General features: G+C 40.2%; 1 protein-coding gene across 1 annotated transcript; it reads left to right on the forward strand.

Annotated features, from left to right (window-relative positions):
* Positions 1-4,878: 4,878 nt before the first annotated feature.
* Positions 4,879-15,865, forward strand: Rbmx2 (RNA binding motif protein X-linked 2). The gene is made up of 6 exons (XM_090325795.1): positions 4,879-4,972; positions 5,173-5,288; positions 6,205-6,256; positions 9,317-9,446; positions 10,558-10,732; positions 11,985-15,865. Exons 1-6 carry the CDS (start codon positions 4,968-4,970, stop codon positions 12,479-12,481), a joined length of 975 nt encoding a protein of 324 aa, XP_090181921.1. The 5' UTR covers positions 4,879-4,967; the 3' UTR covers positions 12,482-15,865.
* The last annotated feature ends 1,080 nt before the right edge of the window (positions 15,866-16,945 follow it).

A 16,945-nucleotide genomic window follows, 5' to 3' on the forward strand; every position in this document is an offset into this window, starting at 1 on the left:
CGTGTACTATACAGCAGTTCCTCAACAAAAGTGACTGGATGGATATAATTGAGTAGAAAGTGATCATTATCCAGAGGCTAGAATCTGACCTTCTTGGCTTCAACTACAAAGCTTTTCACAAAGTGTCCTTAATTCTCCATTCTTCATCCTTTACAATTGCTGTCCTTTGGAATCCATTTCCTACTCACCCTCTAGTACTTTTGCGTTTGGTGGTTCCTTTGATGATAATGCTTCATCTACATGGTGACCAACTTCAAGGCTTATTTCCAATGTCACCTTCATATCTGTAGTTTTCCACGACAATCTGCTTTTACTGACAGCTCCTGTTGACTCCCAGCAATCAGAAGGAAGTCTCATCTTGTTTCTAAAAAATTTTATTTATTTATTTATTTATTTATTTATTTATTTATTTATTTATTTATTTATCTTCCTATTAATTTGGCAGTCCAGGGGCTTGAACTCAGGGCCTGGACACTGTCCTTGGGCTTTCTCAAGGCTACTGCTTTACCACTTGAGCCACAGCACAACTTCTGGCTTATTCTGTCTATGTGGTACCGAGGAATCAAACCCATCCATGGCTTTGTGTGTGCCAGTCAAGAGCTGTACCACTAGGCCACATTCCCATTTTGTATGATTCATTCACGGTCTAAAACTATCTCACCACATTATGAGCTATTCAAGGGCCAGGATTTGGTCTTGTGCTCTTGTTCAATATAGTATCCCCAACATCTATCCCAGTGCCTGGGCCTGACAGAGATTATGTCCTCATATAGTTGTCATATGTTCTTTGTGTTTTTGGGTTTTTTTTTTGCTAGACCTGCTGCTTGAACTCAGGGTCTGAGCACTGCCCTTGAGCTTTCCTCAAGGTTAGAGCTGTACCACTTTAGCCATAGCACCACTTCCAGCTTTTTCTAGGTATGTGATACTGAGGAGTTGAGCCCAGGTCTTTGTGCATGCTAGGTAAATACTCTACCACTAGGCCAAACTCACAGCCCTGTCATATGTATTTTCATTAATTTCATTTTTGTGCCAATCCTGGGCCTTAAACTCAAGTCCTAGGTGTTGTTCCTGCACTTTATCACTTGAGCCAGAGCGTCACTGGTGGTTAATTTAACGACAATCCTCAAATCTCAGCCTTCTTAGTATTATTTTTTGTGCTGGTCTTGGTGTTGGAATTCAGGGCCTGGGCACTGTCCCTCACCTTTCTCTGCTCATGGCTAACAATCTACTATTAATCCACAGCTATACTTCCAGAGTTTTCAGTGGTTAATTAGGAATAAGTGTCACAGACTTTCCTGACTAGGCTGGTTTTGAACCAGGATGCTTAGATTTCAGCATTCTGAGTAACTAGGATTATAAATGTGAACCACAAGTGCTGGGCTATGGATTAGCCTGACAATTAGGAGTTCTGGGAACCCTCACTTCTAGTTCAGGTGAGCTAGCTTTCAGCTCTCCCAATGTCAGAATGGCTCTATGGAGCTCACTAGTTAGATAGTAACTCGTCCCTTAGTTCACCAATCTAATTTGTTTTTCCCTTTGATCTTACTCTCCTGTTTTGCTCCACATTTCTTCTGAATGGTGATGAGTGAGCTAGAAGGACAGGCCTGACTCTGTTCTGTCACAATCAACTGAAGATAGCAGCAAGATAATTTATCTGAGCGTACCACTTTGCATTGGCTACCTCAGCCTGTCAACTAAGCAACCTGAGATTCCTAGGAGCAGATAAAACATATAGGCAAGCTGTCACTGTTTAATGTTCATTGCTAAGATAATTCTACAAAGTTAATGAATAGCTGAGTTAGGGCAGAGGATGAGTACATCTAGTTTGGAACAGAGAAGTCAAAGGCACCCCTTATATTCACAAACGCAGAACAAATGAGGAAAAACTCATCGGTGGCCAGCCTTTGTTCTGTTTCTTAATAGGACACTGGTTATAGGGTGATCTGTTTGAGAGCACAGTAATCATCATCATCTGAACACTTTTTTGAAGGGCTTAATATCTGGTGCTCTGGTCCTCCACTTTTAGACTATCATGATCTAAGATATGGATGTGGATGAATGCAAGATGAGATACATACTTCATATGGGCTTAAATCACACTTTGCAAAATTTAATTTTGCATTTATTAAGTTAGCGCAGATCCTGGAGCTTCAACTCAGAGTCTGAGCTTTTATACTCAATGCTAGAGCACTGTATCAGTTGAGCCACAGCTCCACTGGTGGTTAATCGGAGACTTTCACAGACTTCCCTGCCTGTGCTGGCTTTGAACTGTAATCTTCAGATCTCAGCCCTCTGAGCAGCTAGGATTACAGTCGTGAGCCATTGGCACTTGGCTTAAACTATTCCTTTTTTATTTTTTATTCCTTTTGCCAGTCCTGGGCTTGAGCTCAGGGCCTGAGCACTGTACTTGGACTTTCTCAAGGTTAGAGTTGTACCACTTGAGCCTCAGCATCACTTCTGGCTTTTTTCTATGTATGTGGTAACAAGGAATCAAATGTGGGTCTTTGTGCATGCAAGGAAAGCACTCTACTACTAGTCCAAACTCCTGGCCCCTAAATTACACCTTTTAATGTCCACATTATTCGTCTTATTTTGGGGGCATTTCTGTGGAGAAATACATCAAGAAAATATATCTTGTCCTCTCATATTCTTAACTTCTTTAGTGCAGAAGACTCTTAGACCTGCCACAATTTTTTTCTAAGACATTTGGCACCTGGCAAGGTTGGGGAGATTTAAAAAGCTATGTAATAGGATAGTAGTGTGGCCTAGTGGTAGAGTGCTTGCCTAGCATGCACGAAGCCCTGGGTTCAATTCCTCAGTACTACATACACAGAAAAGCCAGAAGTGGTGCTATGGCTCAAGTGATATAGCACTAGCCTCAAGAAAGGTCAAAGACAAGGCCAGGCTTCGGTGGCTCACACCTGTAATCCTAGCTACTCAGGGGACTGAGAACTGAGGATCATAGCTCAAAGCCAGCCCTGGCATGAAAGTTCATGAAACTTTTAACTAATTAAACACCAGAAAACCGGAAGTAGCGCTGTGGCTCAAGTGGTAGGGCACTAGCATTGAGCTGAAGATGATGTTCTGGCCCAGAGTTCAAGCCTCACGATTAACAAAAGAAAAAAGATCAAAAGAAAAAGAAAGCTCAAGGACAAGGGCCCAGGCCCAGAGTTTAAGCCTCAGGACTGGCACAATAAATAAATGAATAAATGAATAAAATAAAATCAATGAGAACTGATAGATACAGGCAGAGTACCTTTCAATCTAATCAGTGTTTTCTTTTTTTTAGCTAAAAGAATAAAGATTTTTATTAAGCATTGTAAGTTGCATTTAATAGCCTCCAGATACACTACACCATAATCCATCAACAGTCAATCAGACCCAACAGTAGTTCATTCTTCACAATCCATGAGTTAGGGAAGAACTCCCGTCAACTTACAGAAAGATCCCACTTATCTCTTGTGGGCAGGGCGGGGGGGGGGGGGTCACACCTCATTTCTGATCAGTAATGAAATCAGTGTTTTCAATGTCAATGTGTTTCTCTATAAAATAGGAGTGGCTAAGGAAAGAGAAAAGAATAGCATTATACTGAGAAAAATATAATATAGGCATGTCTAAAATGCCATAGTGAAATCCCTTGGTGAAATTAATACATACAAGAAAAATGAAAGTTAAATTGGGCAGGGGGGTGGGGTCGAGTAGTTAAAAGAGAGGATGAATGAGGATGTGCTTTAACAGAACAATGAAACCTGTAGAAATTGTTTTTTCTATATATTTTTATTGTAATTAATAGAAGGGTTACCTTGTATTCACTAGAGATAAGGTGCATTATTTCTCAAACATTGATACCATTTCTCATGTCTTGGTTCCCATTTTCCTCTGCCTACCCCTACAGTCATCTTGTTTTCCTCCTTTCCCTATCTGACTTCAAATAACCAAGTACAAGCATATACAATATATCAGATAACAAGGTGAAATACTGTAACAATATGAAATAACCAAAGGACAGCAAAAGAGAGGAGAGATAACATAGTACCTTAAGGATAAAAATCACTCATTATATGGCTTTTTTTCTATATCCGGGAGGTCCTTACATTTAGCGTCATCCTATATGTCCTTATGTATCTAGGTTTTGCTCTATTGTAAATCTCTGCTAGGAGAGCATTATGACAAATGAGGGAAACCATTGAGCCTATGTTCCTTTGACTCTGGATTACTTCACTTAGTACGATTTTTTCTAAGTCTTTTCATTTCCTTACAAAAACAATTTCTATCTGGAATTCTATGCTGCTGTCTGATAGAAATTGTTTTTGAAAAGGGGAGTGGTGTGGACAAAAGTAGTAGAAGAATATGCTCTGGATAGAGAGTATGCATGCTTGGAATTGTCACAGTGTATCTTCCTTCATGCAAGTCTTGTATGCTGGTAAAAACAAAAGTAAATCTGGGCAAAAGGGAATGATACTGTATCCACTTCAGAGGGGCAACGTAGTGAGGATGGAGAAACTGTATATGATAAAGGAATCAGGTCACACCCGAGGAACAGGATAGTTTTAATGAGATTGTGTTGGAGGAAGGGAGTGAGAGTGAAGAGGCGGGGCCTTAGATTAAGAGAAGGCTGGGACTGAAATAGCCCAGCCACAACAGCCATTCCTCTCAGTGTTTTCCGAAGACATTTAGAACGAAACCACTCAGTGCTAGGCATTATCCAGGAGCTAAAAGGCCGGTAACGGCTCACGCTTATTCCTTTGCCTCGTATCACAGAGACACAGAGGAACCGGAGAACGAACTGTCTGGAGAAGAGACAACGGCACGAAGCAGAAATGACTAGTCACAGGCGTCACCTCCGGAATGGCTGATACTTCCGGCTCCCGAATCCAGTCTGCGCCTGCGAGGTTGCGCTCGCAACGCAATGTACGCAAAGCCCCACCCGGAAGTGGATTCCTGGATGCCGGGCTCACACCGCCAGCATGAAGTAAGTCGCAGCGTCGCACACGCTTGTCGGGGGAAGGGGACGGGGAAAGGGTAGCTTTCCCAGGGCAGATGTGGTCGAACTTGGTCCGAGAATGAAAATCAAGGAAATATAGATGGCTACAAGGCCGAGTTTTGCTTTCTCAGCTCTGACACGATCCACTTCACCTGATTGGTTTTCCTGCCTTTCTTTCCGCTACGCAGCCCTTTAACTAAGGTAAAGCTGATCAATGAGCTGAATGACCGAGAGGTCCAACTTGGGGTAGCTGAGAAAGTGTCCTGGCATTCAGAATACAAGGATAGCGCGTGGATCTTTCTAGGTAAGGGCCTTATCTACTTTGAACAGAAATCCTCACAGTCTTTCCTTGTCTTTTCTGATCCTTTAAGCCTTTATCTTCCCCCTCATCGCTCATTTTCAATACGTTTACCTTTTCCTGTCTTTCCTTGGCTCTCCCTCTTAGTGCTTGTGACTGTATTTCCAAATCATGTGCTCACACTCTTGCCACCTGGGTTGTAACAGACCATTATTCCTCTCTCACTTCCTGCTATTCCACAGCTAAGCAAACGGACGTGCTGACAGGTTAACACACTTCTTGTGGTCACATAGATACTAAATCCAGCCAGTAATATGAGATTCTAAAACGACTGGTTTTGCACAGTATCCTGCATTCCTACTAACTGCTCCTCTTCAGGAAGAATTTATTTTTCCCTTTTAACTAGCTGCTTTTCCTCTCCATGGCTGTATAACCATTTGTGCATTCACAGCCAATAATGTGAGAATCTGATGAATTTGACCCTTCAAAGATGTTATTATATGAGATTTTCTGGTAATCACTATACCTATATTTAATGAGAACAAACTTGTGAGGCAAACATTTTGTAGTTGAGGACACAAACAAGGGGGGGCGGTTATTTCCTATGAAATGCTTAACAGTTTTCTTCATTTTACCTTGAATGAGGTTAATAATGATATTTATACTGTAAATTTTTGTGGAAGTAGAGTTTTGCTACATATACTATCTGCTTTAATTAAACATTAGATGTGAGAAAGACTGCAGGATTTGACTAGTTGAGTCAATTAGTGGTCAATTTCCACTAAAAATAAAACCTTTTTCTGGTCTGGTGACTCTTCACATACAGACTACTTTTTGGAAAGGCAAGGCCATTTCCTGCCTAACTTGTAAGTAGTAAATATTTTGTTGCTGTTTGTTGAACTGTTTTGATTTTCTCTTTTAGGAGGGCTTCCTTATGAACTGACTGAAGGAGACATTATCTGTGTGTTCTCACAGTAAGTCTTTCATTTCCTGTCTAGTGGATTAATAGAGAAATTACTTCCATGCTTTGTTTGTTGGCATCAAAAATCCATTTAAATTCTACACTGAATGGCATTCCTATACCAGGAGAGCTAGAGCTTCTGCTCTTTTCTTCACCAGTCCCATGATAGGCTTCTATAACAGGACAATGGAGAAGAGCCTTGAAAGTGAATCATTTGAGAGGTTGACTTGGTGATTTTCTTCTGTAACTTTTTTTTTATGCCATCCTCTGGCTTAAACTTGGGGCCTAAGCACTGTCTGTAAGCTTTTCTGCTCAAGACTAGCATTGTGCCACTTGAATCACAGCTCCATTTCTGGCTTTTTAGTGTTTAACTGCCCAGGTTGGCTTTCAGCCCCCTAAGTACCTAAGATTACAAATTAGTTACCTTTTCAGTCCCTTATTCAGTCAGGGTTTACAATATAACAAACTTTCTTGGCCCATGGCAAGAAAGTCTATAAGATTCTTATCTACCATTACCACTAAAAAGCCAGAAATGGAACTATAGCTCAAGTAGGAGAGCCCTAGCCTGGAGGAAAAACAGCTCAGACACAGCATCCAGGCCCTGATTTCAAGCCCTAGGACTGGCACAAAAATGTGTTGGTCATGTACCTCCTTCTTCCTCGCTTTAAATAGAAAATCTCAAATGGTAATTGTATCACAAAGATCTATAGTCCTTGAAGCAGCAGAAGGTACTGGAGGGAATACATACTCACAATCCTAATTTATATAAAGATGTTTGATTTGAGGTTGAGGTGTATATATGTGATTGTTTAATATAGCTATGGACTTCTATTTTATTTTTATAAATTTATTTTAATTAAAACTAACTTATCTGGAATTTACATTTTATAAGGAGTCCTGAATTAATTTCCACTTTGATCTTTATTCAGAGTCCCTGTGCTTTTATTTTAATTTTTTTGTCAGTCATGGGACTTGAACTCAGGGCCTGGGCACTGTCCCTGAGCTATTCAGCTCAAGGCTATAGCACTCTACCACTTTGAGCCACAGCACCACTTCCCCATGTGCTTTTACATTTATTTCAGTAGATTTATTCCTTCAATATATATATATATGTATATATATGTACACACACATATATATGTATATATACAGAGAGAAAGAGAAAGAGAGAGAGAGAGAGACTGAGAGACTGTGGTGAGGCTTGAAACGAAGAGCTCAGGGACGGTGCTCAAGCCTAGAGTTCAAGCCCCACCACCAACTAAACAAAACAAACAAAAAACCCAAGAGACTCATGGGTAGTTTTCTGCCCAGGCTGGCTTTGAACTGTGATCCTCGGATTTCAACCACTTGAGTAGCTAGGATAACAGGCATCAGCCACTGGCACCTGGCTTCTACTACTGCTATTGTTTCTTTATTTTGTTTTTTCTTTCATTTAATTCTTTTCTGGGAGAGTAGACTTCAAGTTCTAGTTAGTAGCATATTTTTGTTCAAACTATTAAAATTGTTTCTAGCTTTATAACTTTTGATTGGAGAACATAGACTTGTCTGATATATGAAGTTAATTTTAGTGTACTTTGAGGTTTCTATATGTAATTTTAATTTAATATGTATTTCATGATTTTTTTTTTGCCAGTCCTGGGCTTGAGCTCAGGGCCTGAGCACTGTCCTTGGACTTTCTCAAGGCTAGAGCACTACCACTTGAGCCTCAGCACCGCTTCTGGCTTTTTTTTTTGCTAGTATGTGGTACGGAGGAATTGAACCCGGGTCTTCGTACATACTAGGCAGGCACTCTACCACTAGGCCAGACTCCTGGCCCATTTTCATGAATTTTTGAATAGAAACTATCATCTCCTAGGAGGATTCTATTGTATTATCTATTACTATGCTCTGATTTTAGTTCTGTCAACTTTTTTGTTATAAACTTACATGTTTAAATCTCTCATACTTTTTTTTCTTTTGCATTTCTAATATTTTTAAACAGAACTAGTGTTTAAATTCAGGGCCTCACATTTGCTAGGCAGGTGCTCTACTATTTGGGCTGTGCTCCCAGTCCTTTCTGCCCTGGACCTTGATCCTCCTACCTATGCCTCCAGCATAGCTAGGATGATAGTGTGGCTTCACTATGCCCGCCTTTTATTGGTTGAGATACCGTCCCTTAAACTTTTTGCCTGGCTAGTCTCCAAGGGTGCCTAGTCTCTGCTTCTCGATTTGCTAATATTACAAGCATGAACTGAAGCTTGAATTCAGGACCTCACTCTTTCTAAGCTTAATTAGCTTGTCCCTTCACCACTGGTGCTGAGCCACTTGAGCCACAGTTCCATTTCTGGCTTTTTGCTAGTTAATTGTAGATAAGAAGCTCTCACGTCTTCCCCTGGCTCGTTCCCAACAGTGATTCTTAGATCTCAGCTTCCTGAGTAGGTAGGATTCTAGGCATGAGTCATGGGTAACTGGCTTATACCTATCCTCTAAATAGTTGGTTTTTGATTAAAAAGTTTTATGCTTCAAGAAAAGTTTCATGTGTTTCACCTTTTTCAATTAACAAAAAAATTCCCTTAGCCACATTTAAAGTTTTTATTTTGGCTTGAATTTGTCTTTAGTCTTCTTTGGTGGTGCTGGGTTTGAACTCAAGGCCTTGTATTTATAAAGCAGCTCTGTCATTGGAATCACACCCTAAACCTGCTATACATATTTTAGTTGGATATTCTTGGTATATCATTGTTTTATATTAATCTGTTCTGTGACATGTTTTACTTATTTTTTTTAATTTATTTTTGCCAGTCCTGGGCTTGAACTCAGGGTCTGAGCACTGACTTTGGACTTTCTCAAGACTAGAGCTCTACCACTTGAGCCTCAACACCACTTCTGGCTTTTTTTCTATATATATGTGGTACCGAGGAATTGAACCCGGGTCCTTCGTGCATTCTAGGCAAGCACTCTACCACTAGGCCAAACTCCCGGCCCCGACATGTTTTACTTATATCTTGCACACAGACTTTAATTCTGTTTTATCATCCAGTCTGAAGCTTGTTGCATTTTAAGTTAATGATTTCTTACTCTTTTATAAAATAAATAGATATGGGGAGGTTGTTAACATTAATCTTGTGCGAGATAAGAAGACTGGAAAATCCAAAGGATTTTGTTTCCTGTGTTATGAAGACCAGAGGAGTACAATTCTGGCCGTTGACAATTTTAATGGCATCAAGGTATGTGTGCTTATTAAACCAGAATTTTTTTAAAGACTGTTAAATTTTTTTTTGTCAGTCATGGGGCTTGAACTCAGATTCTTGGCCCTGTGTCTTGAGATTAACCAGCACTAGCCTTGCACACACAAAAAAATGCTCAAGGACAGTGCCTAGGCCGTGAGTTCAAGCACCAGGTCCAGCAAAAAAAAAGTTTCCAACAATTTGTGTGACTTTCTATACTCATTACTTTGTAAAGAAAGTACGTGCGTAGTGCTGTTAGATTTCAGGAATTCCATTTGGCTTTCTCAAAGCATGCTTCTGGATAATTGTGGATCATTGTTTCTTAAATTCTAATAGACTCCCATGATGCTTGTACTTTGGGGAAATGTTTCCTGGCCTTTTTTGTTTTTTGGTCATGGGACTGAACTCAGTGCCTGGGTACTGTCCCTTTTTTTTGTTCAAGGCAATTTTGCTCTACCACTTTGAGCTACAAGTCCTCTTCTAGATTTTTTTTTTGTTTAGTGACTGGAGGTAAGAGTCTTATGGACTTTCCTGCCTGGACTGGCCTTGAACCATGATTTTCCTGTCTTAGCCTCCTGAGTAGCTGGAATTACAGGTCTGAGCCACTGTGTCCAACCCTCATCTTTTTTTCACCTCACATAAAACAAAACCAATGAGCTGTTGATGTAGCTGACCCAGGTGGTACCTGGCTTCCCCAAGTGCTGGTATTAATATCTACATACATGTCCTATGACCCACTAGTTGAACAGAATTGATTCTAAGGGAGTTAATTAGGTTTAGAGTTAGCAAGGAGAGACTGCTGAGTCTGGATTGGGGGTAATTACATTAGATAAGGCTGATGGAATTAATTGTTATATCAGATTATCTGATTATTATAAGGATTATATGATTACATAAGATTATATAAGAATTATAACATTTCATATTAAGGTACAACACAAAGGGCTCACCTACAAGTTTGGTCATTTTGAGAAGTGCCCTTTTTGTTTTTCCAAATACCAAAATTATCAAGGATGTAATAGTCAAGGTTCAAAGCGTGGTTCTCTGTAGTTGGAGTTGAAATAGTTTGATGTGAGAGCCGTCTTTGCTAAACCATTATCTGTCTTATTAGATCAAAGGAAGAACTATCCGTGTGGACCATGTAGCAAACTATCGGGTTCCTAAGGACTCAGAAGACCTGGATGATATGAGCAAACAGCTCCAGGAGAAGGGCTGTGGGGCTACTACCCCATCTTCAAGTTCTAGTGACTCTGAAGATGACAACTCCACAAAAAATACTCAGAAAGGTAAAGTTTAAGATTCAAGAGAAGATTCTGGATGGTCTTAGTGTCTGTTCTCTCTCTATTCCTGGATTTTGATAACCAGATCTTGGTGTCATTGAAGTTTGAACTCAGTCTCATGTTTGCTAGGTTGGGACAATACTGCTGAACCTCACCTCCAGTCAAGGGATTTTTTTAAGTTAATTTATTTTTATCATTAAGTAAAGGAATCAAGTGCAAAGGAATTATCATTTATCAAAGCCCTTTATGATTACAGCATTGTTTTGCCATATACCAACTATAAACAGATTTGATGTGAGGAATATAATATCACTTATATATCACAAGAGCACCTGAGCAAGACAGTGAGGGAGAAACATTTCATGAAACAAGACCACACAGACAAAAATACTCAATGTCAAAAATTGGGGAAGTATCTAAGAAAGACTAGTGGCTGGTCAAAATTGTATCTTCCTCTTCCAAAATGGATACATTAATGCACTAACCATTAGTACATACATGTACTAACCATTAGTACATCAATGTATATGGTGATGTGAATTGTATTTGCAGGTAATGTTAGAAGGGATTGCCTTATATAACAATTCAGGAGAGACGGACATTCAGATTGGCTTATTGGAGGGATTTAGTTGTACAAATTACCTGTGCTGGTTTTATGCTGCTGCCTTGGATATTTTTTCTTATGCACATTCTCCATCTGCTAGCATTTGAACATTTTGGAGTTAAAATACTTTGGTCTGATATAATGTACTTAGAGGAGTACTCTTTTGTGAATGCAAATGGGGTTTGAACTCAGGCCTTGGGCACTGTCTCTGAACTTCTTAGCTCAAGGCTAGGACTCTGCCACTTGACCCACAGCTCCACTTCTGGCTTTTTAGTGATTAATTGAAAATAAGAGTCTCAGACTTTCTTATCTGGGCTGGCTTTGAACTGAGATCTTTTGATCTCAGCCTTCTCAGTAGATTACTGGCATGAACCATTGGTGCCTAGCAAAAAATAACTTTTTTTTGCCAATCCTGGTTCTTGAACTCAGGGCCTGAGCACTGTCCTTCGGCTTTCTTCAGGCTAGAACTCTATCACTTGAGCTATAGCACCACTTCCAGCTTTTTCTATGTATGTATTACTGAGGAATCAATGACTGGTCTTCATGTATGCTGGGCAAGCACTCTACCACTAGGCCAAACTCCTGACTCAAAAATAACTTTTTAAAAGGGAATTATTTCTATTTTTTTGTTATTAGTTGTCCCCTTTTTTTCAGATATAAAAGAAAACCAACAAAACAAGAAAGACAAAGAGAAGACTGGATGGGAGGTTCAAGCAGAGGAAATACCTTCGTCTCCCAGAAGCAAGACAATAAAGGTAAAGAATTTACATGGCGCTAAGAAGCACTGCAACAAGAGCTCAGATAGAGTTGAGAAGGCTGAGTTCAGAGAGAGCCGGAAGCACCATTCAGACTCTGCTGAAGTCAGGACTTCTTCCCGTGGTGGAACAGAGGATCCTGAGAGGGAGCTGAAGAAGGAGAAGTTCAAGCATGAGCACAAGTCCTCAAGCAGGAAAGAGGGAAGAGAAGACAAGAATAGGGATAGGGATAGAGGGCGAAATTCAGATGCACATTTTAGCCGGTGTAATAGCCATTCTGAAGGACGAAGTCACAGAAGTAGAAGTAGGAGCCGAGATAAGTATCATAGGTCTAATAAGGACCAGTATTCCAAAGAATGGGAACCCTCTAACTCAAGTGACCGCAAGCATCACTGAAGTCCGTTTCAGCTGCCCACTTGATTTGAAAAATTATCTGATTTTTAAACATCATGTGTTTTTAAAAATGTAATCAGATTATGCTTTCCTCATGTTAATACTATCTATCCAGCTCATGTGAATGAATTCTGTTAAATTATTGCAGATTAGCATTATTAAGAAGACTAGGATTTCAATAGCCAGATATTCTAGACTTAAAATTCTCTATTGTGGTGGGGATATGTTTGGTATTTAACATCGTATGTGTCTAAATGTTTTATAAACACTGTCCTTAAGCGCATAGATCTCAATTTAAGATGAAGTTGTTGGGAAATAGTTGATAATTCTAGAATTCTAATATTTATACTAGATGTCAAGAACCTAGTATTGTAGGAACTTTCTAACTGGCAGGTAGATCTACAAGTTAGATAAATGTGGGACACAGGGTTCAGACAACTTCATATGGATACGACAAGATACTTCAGATCAGGCAGTTTCCTGTGAAGACAATTTTAAAAGACAATTTTAAAAGGTCTCTTTTTTTAATTTTTCGTGTTCATTTTGCTTTGAGTTTTGAGGGTACTAAATGAATTTCTGAATTTTTCATTGAAGTGAGAAGAATTACATTTAACACCAGATTATCCATTTGAATAATTTAGTGGTATTTTTTTTATAATCATAGCTTTGGACAACCATTGACTATTCCAGAATAGTTATATCATCCTATGATGAAACTATACCCCTTAAACAGCAACTTCTCCTTGTCCCTGGAAACCTTTCAGTCTGATTTCTACTTCTATGATGTTACCTATTTTGGGTGCTTCATAGAAGTGAAGTCATTTAATAGTGGCTTTTTATGTTCAGTTTTCTTTCACATGGTGAGCTTTCAAGGTTCATTTATATTGGAGTATGTGTAAATTTTACTTTACTTTTTTGTTGTTGTTTTTGCTCGTGGGGCCTGAACTTTGGGCCTGGGCACTGTTCTTGAGCTCTTCAGCTCAAGCCTATCTCTCCACCATTTGAAACAGTGCCCCTTCCTAATTGGAGATAAGAGTCTCATGGACTTTTTGTTCCTGGGCTGGCTTACTCGGCCTCCTGAGTAACTAGGATTATAGGCATGAGCCACCAACGCCCAGAAGTTTAATTTACTTTTGTTGCTGTTGCCAGTCCTAGGTCTTGAACTCAGGTCCTGAACACTGTTTCCAGTCCTGGGGCTTGAACTCAGATCCTAAACATTGTCCTTGGGCTTTCTTAAGGCTAGGGCTGTGGCTTGAGCCACAGTGCCACTTCTGTCTTTTTCTATGTTATGTGGAACCAAGGAATGAAACTCAGGTCTTCATGCATGCTAGGCAGGCACTCTACCACCAGGCCAAACTTCCGGCCTCAATTTACTTTTTATAAGTGCATAATATCCCATTGTGTGGACATATCACTTTCTTAAAGATGGCTACGGATTGTTTATACCTTTTTGACAGTCAGCTACTTTTTTGTGTGCCACACAAACTAGACTTCTTTTGGGGCCTCGTCTACTTATGCTTTTTTTTTGTCTTTTGTTTTGGTGCTAAACAGTCACAGATTGGGAGTTTGGCCTAGTTGTAGAGTGCTTGCCTAGCGTGCACAAAGACCTGGATTCAATTCCTTGGTAGCACATACATAGAAAGTCTGGAAGTGGTGCTGTGGCTCAAGTGATAGAGTGCTAGCCTTGAGGAAAAGCCCAAGGACAGTGCTCAAACTCTGAGTTCAAGCCCCAGGACTGCTAAAAAAAGTTAAATAGTCACACTGATTAAAATGGTAACAAAAAATGCTTTTTAGCTTTTGGTATATCATTTGTATTATTGTGGCATAATTAATGCCTGAGTCTGTCTGTTTGTGTCTGTTTCTGTTGTGCATCTTCTGACCTATTGGGAGTTATACCTAGTAAGTATCAGTATTGTTAGTTTATAGATTCATTGAATGCTTTTTAAAGTAAAAAAATTTCTTGTGCCAGTAGTAGGGCTTGAACTCAGGGTCTTATGCTCTTGTTGGGCTTTTTCACTCAAGGCTGGTACTCTACCACTTGAGGCACACCTATTCTTCTAGCTCTTTGCTACTTAATTGGCCATGTGTCTCACAGACTCTTCTGCTTGGGGTTGGCTCTGAACCATGATTCTCAGATCATGGTTCCAGGCAAGAGCTACCAGCAGCACAAAACATTTTTTGAATCTTAAATTGGAAATAAATATCTGCCTATTGTAGTCCATCCATTCTGCAAATATATTTTGGAGCACTTTGAAAGGAATAAAATGATGTATCTGTAAATGGCATTCTAGTGAAGTGTAGAAATGCACCATGCTGTGCTATTTGCACCAAAGAACAAAAGCCAAACATATCCCACTGTCTCTTGTCTGATAGTGTAAACTTAGAAGTTGCAATTTTGGGTGTGATTATTTGTACTATGAGGATTTAATCTAGAGTGTCTTCCTTTATTAAGTTAGTGACCCATGACTTCTATAATTGTTACAGGACAATTTTATATAATAGATAAGAGCAGGTGATATTCTTTGCTGTAGTTAATAATAATTCTGTTTACCCTTTAATACAATGACCAATAGGAATTGTCAATAATATGTCATCCAGGGCTAGGAGTTTGGCCTAGTAGTAGAGTGCTTGCCTAGCATGCATGAGGATCCGGGATCGATTCCTTGGTACCACATGTATAGAAAAAGCCAGAAATGGCTCTGTGACTCAAGTGGTAGAGTATTAGCCTTGAGAAAGCTCAAGAACAGTGCTCAGGCCCTGAGTGCAAGCCCCAGGACTGGCAAAAACAAAAACAAAAACAAAAATTGTCATCCAATATACCTTGGTCACTAAATGAGTCACTAAGAACACTGAAAACAATTCTGGGTGCTTGTGGCTCACAACTGTAATCCTAGCTACTTAGGAGGCTGAGATCTGAAGCTCATGATTTGAAGTCAGCAAGTGCAGGAGAGTCAGTGAGACTCTTGTCTCCACCTAATTACCTGAAAACTGGAAGTGGCACTGTGGCTCAAACTAGAATGCTTGATTTGATCAAAAGGGCTATGGGACAGCTCCGAGGCCCTGAGTTCTAGCCTCATGACCTACCAAAGGGGGAAAATAAAGAATACTGAAAATATGTCAAGTCTCTGTACAGGGGCAAACTCATGTCATTATGTTAATTGCCTTACTCAAAAGTATACGCAGTTGGGGTCGGGAGTTTGGCCTAGTGGTTAAAGTGCTTGCCTAGCATGCATGAAGACCCGGGTTCGATTCCTCAGTACCACATACATAGAAAAAAGCCAGAAGTGGTGCTGAGGCTCAAGTGGTAGAGCTCTAGCCTTGAGAAAGTCCAAGGACAGTGCTCAGGCCCTGAGCTCAAGCCCAGGACTGGCAAAAAAAAAAAAAAAAGTATACGCAGTTACAAAGCTTTTGTCGTAGTATACGTAATCTGAGTACAAGGTCTCTATTTTGAATATCAGTAAAAGTTGATTTATTTTTTTTGCCAGCTTAGAATTTGGAAGTGTACTTTGATCAAGGACCATCTACCCTCTTTAAAGAATCCAAAGAAATTGAAATGAATGCTTTCTGTTTTCTCATGCCTCAGGAGCAGCGGAATCACTTACTTTTTCATACACTTTAAGTTTAGAAATTGCTTGTTTGGGGGGTGGTAAAGAGAAGGGAGGGCACAGGAATGGCAGAAGGATGAATGAGCAAATGCAGCCATTATAATCAATATGTAAGTATTGAACTAGAGAGTAGGGATGGGTGGAGAAAGATTGGGGAGAGTGATGGAAGTGTTGACATTGATATTGTACTGCTAAACTGATAACCTGACTTGTGGAATTGAAAACTTTTTGTGCAACTACTTAATAAAAAATTGCCAAGAAAAAAATTACTTAAGAAGTGATGTTGATAGAGTGCTAGTGCTCAAGGTCAGTGCCCAAGGGTTCTAAGTTTAAGTGCCAGGGCTGGCAAAAAAATGGTAAGCTGAGCGAGTGGCTCACGCCTGTAATCCTCGCTATTCAGAAGGCTAAAACTGAGGATCAAGGTTCAAAGTCAGCACTGCACAAAAGGACCTCCAATAACCTCTAGAAAATGGGAAGTGGGGCTTGGCTCAAGGGTAAGGTGGTAACCCTCAGCTGAAGAGCTTAGGGACAATGCCCTGGGCCCAGGTATAGGGCGGTAGCCTTGAGCTGAAGAGCTCAGGGACAACACCCTGGCCCAGGGTTAGGGTGGTAGCCTTGAACTGAAGAGCTCAGGGACAGCGCCTAGGCCAGTTCTAGCCCCATGACCAACAAAAATAAGTGATGTTGGGGCCAGGAACTTGGCCTAGTGGTTAAAGTGCTTGCCTAGCAAGCACGAAGACCCGGGATCGATTCCTACGTACCACATATATAAAAAAAAAAAAGCTGGAAGTGGTGCTGAGGCTCAAGTAGTAGAGTTCTAGCCTTGAGAAAGTCCAAGGATAGTGGTCAGGCCCTGAGCTCA

The sequence above is a fragment of the Megascapheus bottae genome, chromosome X (assembly GCF_031878675.1).
Source record: "Megascapheus bottae isolate mThoBot1 chromosome X, mThoBot2.hap1, whole genome shotgun sequence".
Taxonomy (NCBI): Eukaryota; Metazoa; Chordata; class Mammalia; order Rodentia; family Geomyidae; genus Megascapheus; species Megascapheus bottae.

Excerpts from the sequence above, each read along its gene's own strand:
- Rbmx2 (XM_090325795.1), top strand. Across the intron at positions 6,257-9,316 it reads ATTATCTGTGTGTTCTCACA|ATATGGGGAGGTTGTTAACA; the intron begins GTAAGTCTTTCA and ends TAAAATAAATAG. Across the intron at positions 9,447-10,557 it reads ACAATTTTAATGGCATCAAG|ATCAAAGGAAGAACTATCCG; the intron begins GTATGTGTGCTT and ends CTGTCTTATTAG.